Source organism: Filicampus tigris, chromosome 3 (genome assembly GCF_054856515.1).
Source record: "Filicampus tigris isolate MCC_2025a chromosome 3, RoL_Ftig_1.0, whole genome shotgun sequence".
Classification (NCBI taxonomy): Eukaryota; Metazoa; Chordata; class Actinopteri; order Syngnathiformes; family Syngnathidae; genus Filicampus; species Filicampus tigris.
Genome location: NC_141219.1, coordinates 15,324,557 through 15,338,322, shown reverse-complemented (window position 1 = coordinate 15,338,322; position 13,766 = coordinate 15,324,557). Strand labels below are relative to the sequence as shown.

General features: G+C 40.4%; 1 protein-coding gene and 1 long non-coding RNA gene across 6 annotated transcripts in view; one reads left to right on the top strand and one right to left on the bottom strand.

The window, feature by feature from the left end:
* mdga1 (MAM domain containing glycosylphosphatidylinositol anchor 1) overlaps positions 1-13,766 on the bottom strand; it is a 185,554-nt gene that overhangs the window by 11,083 nt on the left and 160,705 nt on the right. For all 3 annotated transcript variants that reach the window (XM_086025950.1, XM_086025948.1, XM_086025949.1), the window contains one exon: positions 9,635-9,765. In XM_086025950.1, the coding sequence (XP_085882076.1) occupies positions 9,635-9,765 (131 nt within the window). The remainder of the gene's footprint in view (positions 1-9,634; positions 9,766-13,766) is intronic.
* The window catches only part of LOC147150032 (uncharacterized), a 156,912-nt gene that overhangs the window by 93,177 nt on the left and 49,969 nt on the right, over positions 1-13,766 (top strand). The window lies entirely within an intron of this gene.

Below are 13,766 nucleotides of genomic sequence, written 5' to 3'. Positions count from 1 at the left end.
ATGCTAACTTGTGAAACTTTTTTTATGTCCCCAAATTAATGCGGCTGGAGGTTGACGTTAGAGTTTGATGATACATTTGAGAATTCGCCCGGAAAAGGTGGGCGCGAGGGCCCATCCGTTGCAGATTTGATTGTATTTTACAGTAAGTTATTCATTTTCCGAACGGACTGTTGCGTCCCTGTGACGGAATGCCCATCTCTGCAAACACCTGTGGTGAGTCAAAGCTACAGTGAAACCATGGTAACGTTACCTTTTCTTGCCCAGTGCGAATCGAGTGCAAAGTGCAGTCTAAGTGGGAATATCTCTCTTTTGGCATTTTCATAGACAGGCACAGTTAGAAAAGGGAATTTGCGCTGTTGTGGGAGTGAATGCATCCGACTTGATTGCTGGCCATTCAAAAGAGCTCCCCTCATTCCTTTTCAATTCAGCGCAGGAGAAGCATGTGGTCTACATGGCGGAAGCTTCACGGACTCGCTGAAGTCTGAGCAGGTGATCGGCATGCGCAAAGTATGTTTAAAAGTGACTGCACGAAGATAAAAGAGAGTGATAGAGACTTTAGGATGATGTAAAGCTGGCCGCTGGATAGTGGGCACATGGAGACCGCCGTCAAGCCCCGATCGTGCGTCTGTGTGTATGTTTTTTGAAAGTATCTCCCAATAACCTCATTTGCCGACATTCTGCGGTGTTCTCTAAGTCGAGGTGGTTAAAATTAGCGTGATGTTTCAAAGGGCGTCACTAAAAACTCGACTTATATAGCACAAATTATTACTGGAGAGAATAGCAGTGTGGGCAGTACAATAGGTCATGTACTTTAGAAAATTCCTCAAAGATGGCACTTGTCACACATGTATTTGTATTTATGCTCCTATCTGCTTGGTAATATTCACATTTCTAATGTTGGTTCATTGAAGAGTCCAAAACCGTATTGAAGACACGTAATAAATGTAAGAATGCCCTACCCACAGATATTAGAGGCGCTACCTCAGTAGAAATGTTGAAAACACAACTCAAGACTATTTTTATATACTTTTGATTTTAGTTGAACTATTTGTTGGCCTTTTTTACTGCCGCTTTTATTCTCTCTCCCGCCCTCTCTTTCCCCGGCTTAGTGATTAGGTGACGATGACCGAATTGGAAGTCGCTGTTTGCATGCTACAGTGACCGATACAAAATTGGAGGTTGATTACATCCTTGGAGGCGCTGCTATGGAGATTTCTGCATTGACCAACTGTGCCGGTAGCCACTTCACCGAAGACGTATTCCTGCAGCGCTTCATTCGATTGGACTTTTACACTATTTCAACTAACATTGTATAACATCATAACGTGTGTTAAATGTTTACCACTCGGCATCCATTGCAGCCTGATCATACTGGAAGGGTGTTTCCTCATCTGCGGTCGCTTCTCAAGGTTTCTTTGTTTTTACCCAGATGGGCTTTTTTGAGTTATTACTTGCCCTCCTGGGGGTTAAGATCAGGGAATGCCGTTAATATTTGTCAACTGTGGGCATGTAAAGCCCTTAGAGGCTTTGAGATTAAGGGCTATATTAATAAATTTGACTTGACTTGACATAATGGACGGACAGTACAAATAAAATCCAATATGTAAGCATTACATTGGAAGTCAGCAAAGGCAAAAGGCAAAACAGCCTTTACAGAGCCATTAATTGCTATATCAAAACCCGAATGAAATGACAACCAGTTCATCCAGGTAATTCCCATTGTCAACGTCAGTCAGATTAATCATTATCATTGATTGTAACAGAACAAGCGCTCACCACCGACAGAGTGGGAAGGAGCGACAGAATAGGATGAAGACGTGGGGCGGAGGTACCGGAGGCGGTGTTAGAGGGAAAAACGCAGAGTGAGAGAGAGAAGGCTGATGAAGGAATGAAACGGTCGGAGAGAGAAATGGGATTCGCCCCGCGGCCCCTGATACATAACAAAGTTTTAAGAAGGGAGGGGAAAGTGGGAGAGGGAGGGCTAAAGCAAAAAAGTCGTTTTATCAGCTCACCTCAGATGGCCTTCACCACATTCGCGGCTTTCAGCGTACTTTGTGTTTGTACATGTTCAACAGCTAAACGTCTTCGAATATCTCAGGGCGTTGCTTTAAAATGTGTCAAGAATGGCATTTTAAATTCATGATGCTAAAAGAAACAACTTGATTAATTCAGCGAGAGTCAAAATGTCAAGTGTTGTGTGTTTGGTGTGCGAGTGCAGTTTGGGTGGCATTCATAATTTATTCCACCATATTTGAATATCTTTCAGGAAATGCCAATTGAGGATCATTAGTATTGTAGCTGACATTTGGGAGGAAACTAAGCACATAATATACTCACTATACCAGCCTCACCTGCTCAGCCGCTGGTGTTTTCCTAACATCTTGAAGTGACCATCAAACTTTGCTTATTTGCATTCCACCATTCAGTTTAGATCAAACATTGAACGTCACAGACTCATAAATGGTATTCACTCTTCCTACAAGTGGATGAGTCACTGCATGAATAAGTCAATGTTTTATTGCAGCTCATGAAGGACCGCGTAGAGTTTGGTTGCGCCTCAGCCTGCTGCTGGTCCACCTCAATTACAAGACAAGCTTTGCACATGAGCTGAATTTGTAATGCTCTCGTAAGAGGTCGCATATCAGTTGTTCCACTCAACTAGACATTCCAATTGGGCGTGTCTGCTTAAAGATTCCACGAGGAGCAAAATGATGATTAATACATCACCGAAATCCTTTCATATTATACAAATGAGCGGCATAGTGACAGCATCAAAGTAAGGGCATTTAGACCAAACCTGGACAGTACACTGAAAAAATCCAAAGCTGCCCCGACGAAGCTGCCCCGATGTGCAAACATGAGTTAATGTTACTATAATATCAAAAATATGCCTTTATGACTCATATTTATTACGTAACAACCACTTGCATGCTTAAAAATGCAAAGTACTTAGTATTTAGGGTAAAGATGACTTCTTTTATACCGGTAGTTAAGCTCACTTGCAACAATAAGTAGCAAACACTCTCATTCAAGCCGGATCTATTCCACACCTGGGTCAGTAGGTGGTCCGTTTATCTTCTGGTCAGTTTATCACCTTCCGCCTGCAGCCGGGGTACCCTTCCGCCGTCTGCTCATCCGCTTTTTTGTCCGGCCGGAACAAATAGTAATCACCTATAGGCCGGTCCTCCGCCTATCGTTTTAAAAGGGCTTCCGTTTGCGTTTCTGTCGACCATTAATTAATAGAAATAGCAATGAATCCTCTAATCGCCACAGAGTGCAGGGATGGCCAACTAAAATCCTGGAGGGGGCCACAATTTTTCATCACTGCTTCTCGGGAGCCACATAGGACCATGCATTTGCTAACCAGATGTAGGACAAAAATGCCACTTTAAATATGGCCAAAATACCTGCATACATGCAAAATATGTTCTGTTGATTAATTAATACATGTTTTAATGCATGTATAAAAGATCTACGATCATAATACAACAACAAATGGTTTGAAGCAAACAACAAAATAACCTCATACTATATACATTTTTTTCCAGTCCCTAAAATGTATAATTCAAGGTTGGCACAAAATTGCTGAACAAGAAAAACAACTTTAAGTGGAAGAACTCCACAAAAATCAACTCATTCATAATTTAGATATTATTGCGGTACTACGTTTGTCCTTAATATCATTCCAAATCCACAACAAATATTAGGCCTACTCACGGCTTATAGAGCAAAGTGTAAGTGCAACTAAGACATGTCTTCCATCTAGTGGTAATTAGTGATATTAAACTTAAAAACTCTGCTTATTCAGAGTTTGGCACCCACATATTTGCACATTTGTGGATTTTTTTCCCAGTATTTTTTTCATATTTGGGATTTTTTTTTCAGGTTGTGTGGGAGTTTTTTCACATTTTTTCTCCCAATTTTGAATAATTTTTGGGTTTGTAATCAACCTCAAGCTTCCCTCCCCACAAATTAGTTTTATTTTGGAAAATTAATCAAGGGGCCTCTCAGAGTTTGGGTCTCCAGTTGACCACCCCTGTCATAGTGCTTCAACTCAGAAAACAAGTGGACGAATTAGAGAAACAAAATTGGTGTTTTTGCCCAATAGAATGAGTATGAATGATATTCTTAGAAGTCACAGGGTATTAATATGACAAATGGTAAGCACATTTATACCTCCATTTACTGTACTATTCAAGATCAACATCCATCCATAACATTTGCAGCCGCCTCGGTTGCCAAGGAGACCACACTTCCTTCGCATGCATCCTTCTCATCCATCTTGCTTTACGAGTCTCGATATGATGAATATTTAAGATGCAGTAATCACTTTATTGATGCTGCAAATATGTGCCACATGATTATTTTTCTTCTTCGCCACACAGACTCATTGCAGATTGCTATATGTTTTAGCATGAGCGGAGAATTTTCTTTATTTCTTTATTTCGTCACTTTATTTTTAAGTAATTTGACCAAACAGGCATGTACTGTGTCTGCCTGTTGTGGTAGATTTCCATTACAACCACTGTTTTGTTTTTATTTTTTACTTTGATTAATGGCAACAACCAAACTTGTGGCCATATATTGCGACACAATCCACACACTGCACGTAATGTTTAATGCACTGTCTTGGAAGAAGCATGCTGTGGGGAAGGTAGAGCAATTTGATATTAAAGCACATGCCTTGCCTTGTGAATATTCATCATCATGTTGGCCATGTGTTCATGATTATACAGTAATGATATGAAATGCACTACAAAATGATATCAATGTGTAATTCTGCCTATAGAAACATTCAGGGGGAAAAAAAGCGACATGAAAAGAATGGATTTTGTCTGCCAGGTGTTCTCCATGTGAGCCACATACATTCGAAATGAACCTGGGCTTGTGTGTGTGAGTTTACTGAAGGTGCTCATTACATTGCTCAATCAATACACCGCTGGGACTTCCTAACATCTCAGAGGAGTGTACCTCTGCCTGTGCACTCTTGGAAACGTATCCCAATGTTCCCCACACTAGTGAAGGAAGCATATTGCTGCAGAAACAAAGTTAATGAAGGGCTCATACACCCCCCAGCGTAGGTCTTCAGTCTACATTCATCATGGATTCGATTCCCCCCATGCATGCGCACACTGAGAGAGTCAGGAATCATTACAGCACAACTCGCAGGCATCCCCTGCACATAAATAAACATGTTAATTGACCTGTCATAGCTAATTGCTGCAGGCGATAGGAGACTGCTGTGTGTGTGCTGTATCTGTATATGTTTATGTGAATGTACTTGGATCTTACAAGGTGGTGCACGTGGATGTGATTTCTTTTTAAAGGCATGTTTGATTAAACAATGTGTGAGTATTGTTTTTCCTGTAGTAGTGAGGACTAAGTACCCAAACTTAACTGTCTTTTTTGAAGACAACATGACAGTCACAGAACGAAAGTACATTGAGATGAGAGAAAAGTGTCAGAATTACTTGTTTGTTTGGGTGGAAAAGTGTACACAATTAATTATGGAGACATTATTCGTCAGCTTTGCAATGTGATGGGAGCAAAAGGGAGCAGGGTAAGAGTCAGCACTGTGTACCACTACAAGGCCAGAGAGAGGGAAAGACACAAATGTAAACGAGAGTGATATCAACAAACACTCAAGAGAGGGAGGAAAAATGGAATTTGTTTGCCTTCAAAACTTTTCCCACCACTTGGTTGTAAACATACTCAGTCTGACACAACAACCAAATAATGAGTTAAACCTTCTGGGAAATTGACATCTAGCACCGTGTTGAGCCATCTTTACTCTGGTTGTTACATGCCGTCCGGGAACAACTAACTGGGAGCACTGACATGCTGCAGGCCAAGAAAAAGCTGTTATGTTTGTTATCTTTCCTGAAAATGTTTATCCACTTTCACATTTGGATAGGTGCAACAGTTCAAATAGAACAATCAACACCATCCATCCATCCATCCATTTGATGGAATAGCGGCTGAAGTTGGTCAACGGAAACGGAAGCCCGTTAACATTGATAGTCGGACCGACCTATAGGCGATTACTATTTGGTCCGGCTGACAAAAGGCGGATAGATGGACGGCGGAAGGGAACCCACGCTGCAGACATGAGGTGATAAACGGACTGGCAAATTTGAGTAAAATGCCCAGCTCTGGTAGTATGTATGTGTTTATGTACAGTATGTATGTATGATTGTATGTATGCACGTATGTATGTATGTACAGTATGTATGTATGTATATATGTACATACGTATGTATGCATGTATGTACAGGTACAGTATGTATGCATGTATGGGATACAATGCTGGACAATTTTCTGAATGGATTCCTGGAGATGTGCGATGGATGGCTAGGTGGATGGATTGAGGGTTTGATGGAATGAGAAAATATTGGCTGGCTGGGCGGATGGACGGACTGATGAGGATGGGGCCCGAAAATAGACGATTACATAGACAAAACATGGGCTTCCGACTATGCTTAGTCCGATTATTTTTTAAAGTTTTTAAGTTAAGGCATTTAAAGTGCTGGAGTTTTTAAATTTTTTTTATTTTGACACCATTTTAACCCTTTTTTGTACAAATGAATATCGGCTCCAAATATCGTTTTTCGGTATCGGCCCTGAAAAAAGCACATCTGTATATCCCTAGTGTGTACATCTATTTTGATCTTTGAAATTATAGTAAACCCTTGTTGTCATCCCTGAGATCAGCACTTTATCGATGAGGCAAATAATCCACTGGCAGCTGTGTGGACAAGCTCGTTGCTGACATTCTGCAAAAAAAGCAGCAGAACGTTCACTCAAAAGGTCCTCATTTATCAATACGGACCTCTATCCAAAAATATCAAAATGCTCCAAAACTCCAAAATGATGTATTTAATGAGAAAAACATTTCATGCCCAGTATCAGAACTTAATTAATTTAAGTTAGGTTAATTAAGATGTGTGATACTTTTTTAATTGCTCTCATTAGTTTTGATTCATCCCCAAATTATGGTTTAATAGACTATATGGATTCCACTGGGTAAAGGGAAACCATTCCAAAACCTACAATTTTGGCACAGACGCCACCATGACAGATGCTTTGAGGTTTAATTTTATGACATTCAAATAAATCTATTCAATAACCTTGTCAGCAATTAGCTACTCACTGAGATTTATTTGCATTTACAAGGACGGCTAAAAATGGTAGAAATACGTCACCTCCATGTGAAAGTAAGCTTCTGTGGGCTCATAATTATAGTTGTACAACTTTCCTTTCACTCCTTTCTCTGCACCACTTGTGGTAAATTTCAAAATCAAATTCTAAATGTCTGAGGCTCAATTCTTCTCTAGATTCATTTTACTCCAAGCAACCCCCAGAGTGTACACCCCCCACCTCTTTTCTATCTAGCCTGCAAAGAAGACTTTCCTCTTGGGAAATGCGCAGATGAGAGGAACCCTTCAGTAGATGAAATCTCCCAGAGATAAAAGACAGTTGGCAAGAAAAGCAAGCAATACTATGTAATACCATGGAAATAAACGCCTCAGAAACTATTTATTTTTATTTTTTTCTTCTTGGACCAACATACTTGCAGTCGTTATAATATTCCATTGGCCAGAGCTTCAGTTCGGAGACAATCAACAAATAGTACCGAGGTCACTGCTCCAGATGACTGGGTCACAAATTTAGTTCAAGTCGTGGCTTTGTATTCAACATAGTGTAAAGCTGTAAAGCTGCAGGGGCGAGGAAGAAGGTCACTGCTGTCGCTTAGAAGTATGCACTTACCCGTCACCACGGGCGGACATAGGGTGCCGCGATGGAGAGGAAAACTCTATAGCCGTAAAATCCGTAATATTTGGACGATCGCTCTAATAGTTTTAGAGGTTTATGCGAGAATAAATAGAGATGTCAACAACATAAATTGTTATGACTATTGATTGCAGTTTCCGGACATTATGCAAGGTTTACTTTCCTATGTTTGGATATCTAAAATGAAGATCGATTTTCTATTCCTTTTTCTTTTAATTTTCTGCTGCGGGACACCCTTTGAATCCAGTGGCCCATTGGAGTGATATGTCGGTGCATCCGCCATATTGGATGTGGCCATTGTATTAGTGATAAAAAAATCTGCAAATTATATTCAGAAAATTGAGTTAGAATGATATATACAATCAAAAGCAATGGTTTGGTATCAATCCAGTCAGTTCTTGCTTGATGATACATCTGCAACGAGTGAGCAAACAAGGCATCTTCACTATGCCACATCCGATACGGCTGCGACGTCATTGTTCTCAAGATGGCGTCCATGTACATGTACTGGAAATGTCGTTTATGATGACACTTGCCAGCGGTTGTCGTAAAGGGCACCTTTCAAGACTGTTGACTGGGAGCGGCAGTGCTACGCGAATATATCCACATATAAGGAGCAAATTAAGTGCTGTCTGTAGGGTTTTGATAATCATAGTGCATGTATTCCATGTGCCCCACTTAAGGTGCCCTGTGGTGACAGGTCTGTACATCCTCTAATCTCAACTCTCTCCAACCTTTTACACTACGTTGTGAATTCACTTAAGATATCATTATCCCCCTGCATTCTATGCATATTAAGTAATTATCTTGAATTCATTTGTCAACTATACGCCAATGCTACACTTGTCTTTTGAGGTGGAAAAAAAAAAATCACAATCACTTGGGCTGCCTTCTGCCATGTAACATATGTGTTTGACAACTTATTCTTCTTCACTGTCAGGGTTGCATCCTCTTTTTTATTTTGTTTTAAGCTTTGCATTACAGAACAAATACTACTCTAAGAGATGCTAAATACCAGAGCTGGGCATTTCGCCTATGTGAAGGACCAATCCGTCTATCCGCCTATGACGGACGCCCATTTTGTAGGCGATAGACGAAAGACGGGGACCTTAAAAAAAATAAACGAATTGAGCATAGTTGGAAGCCCATTTTTCCTTCGATGTCAACGTCTATTTTCACGAGGTTTCAGTTTCCCGTTGGCAGCGATCGAGGCCTCTTGGTCCTAAAAGTAGACCCATTTAGTCCGGTGAGGATCCCATGCTGCGGTGAGGCTTCCTTGCCACAGTGAGTCTTTTGTTTCAAATATCTCTCGGCAAGGGGGGGAGTGAAAGTTGGTCTATTTTTTTTTTTTGAGACGGAAACGCAAAAGTCTGTTGAAAATTTGTTCTGGCCGAACAAAGGGGCGGGTAAACGGACAGCCGGAGGGTACCCTGGCTGTAGACGCAAAGGCCATAAACGGACCGGCAAATTTTAGTAAAATGCCCAGCTCTGCTGAATGTTACCAAGGTATAACAATATACTATTTTATCCATACCAGGCAGGCCAGTTAGGAAGTGGCTAGTGCTGCCATATCACAACAAGAAGGTTAAGATTGGAGTTGATCTGTAAGGCTACGTTTACTTGGTGGAGAGGAAAATGACCCACAACAATAAAACAATTAAAACTTGTAAAGACGTTTTTCTCAAAATGATCCATGGCCCTGACATGCCAGATTTTTGTTATTTTCTCCTGACCCAAAACATACAGCATTTGGATTTCGGTATGCCCGTTAGAGCCGTGCTGGTGTCTTTTTCTTGCAAAATTAAATAATAGCTTTGGGATATTGTTCTCATTGTGCTCTTACCTGAAATGGTCCACTGGGACTGATGTCAAAGTATGCTTTCTTCCAGTCAGGGCCCTGATGACCTGATTTGGTCCACAACATGGAGTCCACAGAGGCAATGCTCCTCACTTTCAAAAGAACATTGAGAGTGCCTGTGAAAAAGCATGGCATATTTAGGGAAGCTGACGAAATGCATTCATCGGACATAGCGCATTACTTAATGGCATTCAATTCAAGAGCCGTACTTTCAACTACAATGGTAGAATATGTTACACTTTTGTAATGGATCTCAATAGTGATTGCATCTTGGATATTTTCCATGTGCTTTCATTATTTTTTACAGGTACTCTGGATTCCTCACACATTCTTAAACTTGTATAATGTTAGGTTAATTAAGATTATAAATTGTCCATAGGTGTATATATATGTTTAAAGTCTGTCTATGCTGTATGTGTCCTGCGATTGGGTGGTGATGAGTCCAGGGTGTGACCCCGCATCTGACCCATAGTCACCTGTAGGCTCCATCTCATGCATGATCCTAGTGAGGACAAACGCAAGCTATTACAAAAGGTTGGCTCATTAGATTGTAATGTTGTGGCTTTGACATTCAACTCCAAATGCTGAAACATTTGAAGATATTGACCCATGTACTGTTTGATGGCTAATTTCCACCTACGGTACTTATTGAACATAACTCATATAACTGGCCATTGCAATGTGTGCTGTTGACCATTTTACCTTGCATATTTTGACCACACTGTAAAAGATTCCATCAAACAAAGGAAAAAGCATTATTAATAATAGAACATTAGTGGAGTAGCGGAGCACAATTTTCCCAAAACATTAACAAATATTAAAAAAAAGCCATTACAGGTTGCATTTCGTTAAATAATGGCCATCCCTCTAATAGACAGTGCGCCACAGTTAGTAGAAGTGTGTGTCATTTTACAATAGAAAAATGCCCTCCTGAAACAGACATCCTACCAGGAAAAAAATGTAGTAGTAACTGTAATTATCTCAGTTCATAGATCCAATTGTTCTGAATTGTTAGGCAAGCAAACTAACAATTTTGATTGTTATCCCTACTGCTGAGGCCCCCTGGACCTGCTTGCTAACTAAAATAGCCACGTGTTGAAGTGTGGCATATTATCACACCCTGCGCAATCGTCACGATGATATTACAATACAATGCAATACAATTTTATTTATATAGCGCATTTCATAACAGCTGGAGCTGTAATAAAGCACTTTACAAAGGAGAAACAATAAATAATAATACATAATAATAATAATAATAATAATAATAAAAAACAATAAAAAGGCCCTATTACACACGTGTTGACCAATAAATTAACATAAAACACTACATCAACATCATTCAACAAGTGGAATCCCAACCTACTTGGTGACTCGAGAAAATAATCAAATGAGGCCACAAATATTGGGCCATTGACTGGCCATCTCTACTAATTTCTAGTATCACAAAAGTGATTCACTTATATCACAAAGCCAAGTAACAACTGCTATAACATAACACAACTTCCCCAAGGTCCTGTAAACCAGCTCAGAGCACAACTCCTACGACTCTCTTAGGCCTCAAAGTTGTTTAATAAGCATTCATCTTGTTAAGAATTCCCAGACAGCTCTTAAGTGCAATATTAACCAACATCCAGTCTCTTAACACATGCGTAGGCAGTGGCGCTAAGGTATTTTATGCGTTTCCGTTTGGTGGGAGTCTGTTTTTTGCAAAGAAAATTGATCGCTCCATATGCCCACAAAATGCTCAACCTATTCTCGCGGGGGAGATTTGCATGTTTTGGAGGTAATGTGAATCAAGCCTTGAAATAATCAAGCTAGTACGTAATTAACATTTTATTCCGTCGCAAGGGATGTGTGCCAAGGGTAAGAGTACTGTACCGTAAATGACACCAAAGTCATATTGTAAGCGCAAGATTTTAAAATAATGTTGGTTGAACTTCATTCAATTGCTAATCCTCTTGAAAATCAGATGTGCTAACACAACCTGAGGCGTGCCCTAGCTCAGTCACTACAGACCTCTAAAGACGATTTTGACTTTTTGTCTCTGATGGAGTACTGGTTCACTCGCCTGACTTCTGATTCTGTTGATGAGTGAGTGTGAATGGTTGTCTGTTTCTATTTGTGTGCCCTGTGATTGACTGGCGACCTGTCCATGGCCTCACTTTTTCCTGAAGTTAGCTTGTATAGCCTCCAGCTTCCCACAAACAACAAATGAAACCACATTTCATACCATCACGCTTATAACGATGACGTCCTCTGGCCGCAGGACACTTTGTACTGAAGACGAACCAAGGCTTAGAAACACCATGATGAGGAATATAAGAGCTGATTGCCTTCACTTTAAATGAATGATCCAAGTGTCAACACCCTTTGATTGTGACCTTAACGTCTTCATCAGATGAATGACAACTACACGGCCCTAAAATAGCTAGCCATCAAAGACAGCCATTAGAACACACGGACATGGCAAGTTCAGGAGCCGCACGGCACAAACATTTCATGATGGATGCCACGCTTACTTGACATTTCGGAAGTCATTTTTGAGTTAATGTAATGTTGGAAGAATACTAATATTAATTCGCACTATTACTTGCATGCTCTGCTGTCATTCCAATTACATAAACACACACGCAACGATAAACACATATTAGTGATGCAACTTTTCTATTTGGTTGAGTAGAAACACGCTGATATCGAGTGTCACGTCCAATTCAACGTACAAACATGGCTCCTGCTGTGACCTGCAGCAAACACTGGGCTTCATGCTAACAGTTAAATCAGCAATTTGTTATTTCATGTTTTCATTAACCTCTGCTGCTTCATGTGGTCATCCAGACGATAGGGACAAAAAATTCTAAACTCTATGCTACCTGTAAGTTCTGCCCAATTGTCTTCATATATTACCATTTTGATGCATTTAATAAAAATAACAATTTGTTGTGGATAAGTGGTATCGAAGGTGGATAAACTGTAATGTGTCAATAATACTGTTTAATATTAAGTTTGAAATGGTTGACAGTTTGTCTCTGTGTGCCTTGCTGTGCCCGGCTGGCAACCAATTCGGGGTGTCCCCGCCTACTGAAGACAGCTGAGATAGGCGCCAGCATGCCAGTGACCCTTGTGAGGATAAGCGGTATAGATAATGGATGGATGGATTAAGTTTAAAATATATTTTACAGATAAAGGCAATGCCCTGTCTGCATTTGAGTCAGTTAATGGCCATGGTCACTTTTTGGGGAGATACAGTAAACGAAAACCTACGGTGCAAAAATGGGTCACGTGGTGACTCACCTTTTCGTGACCAGAGCTGTCGTATTTTCACTCCCTGTACAGTTACCAAAGTTTCATGATGGCGACAGTATGTATCTGCGTGTGTTTGTTTTTATTTCCATTTCCAATGTTTTTTGTTTTTTTTAAATCTCAAATCGGTGTGTGTTTGACCTTCGAGGTTCCATTGAAAGCAGAACAATGGCTAACACTGTTATTTTCAGGTACAACAGCATGTAAAGTTGCTTACTACCTCAGCCAGACACTAGTCAACATATGGCTAAAAAGTTTTTCCTGTTGCAAATCACACTGGAACTCTTTGAATTAAAAATCTCAACCAAACGATCACAAGTGAAGGCATCATTTAAATAATCATTCATTTGCCTTCCATCACCGGGCTCTCAAAACAATCCAACAGTTCCAAGTCAGCTTGCCAGTGGCACTGCGCAAAAGCAGAGCCAAACTACGACCGCAGAAACTTCATCAAATGTTGTTTATGTACTGCTGTCAGCAATGACTTGCATTAAGGTGACCCAAACTATTCACAGCACCATCTCCTAGCCTCGTCTTTCATATTGCGCGTACTGTTTCACAATGCAATAGCCTCAGGACAGAAAAACACGGAATATACAATACAAGTGTGTTTTTCAATAGCCTTCATATACTTTCTCTTCAAACTGGTCGAGTGCATGTTCGTCGGTAACAGTGCTTTTGTGTCGTCTGACTGTGCGCGAACATCAATGTGCTGATGGCCTTTTCAGCGCTCTTTCTGTTCAAGCCTTTTTACATCACCTTGCATCTCTAACGCAGCCTTCGAGCTCTTTTGAAAGCTTCAAAAACGTGTTTT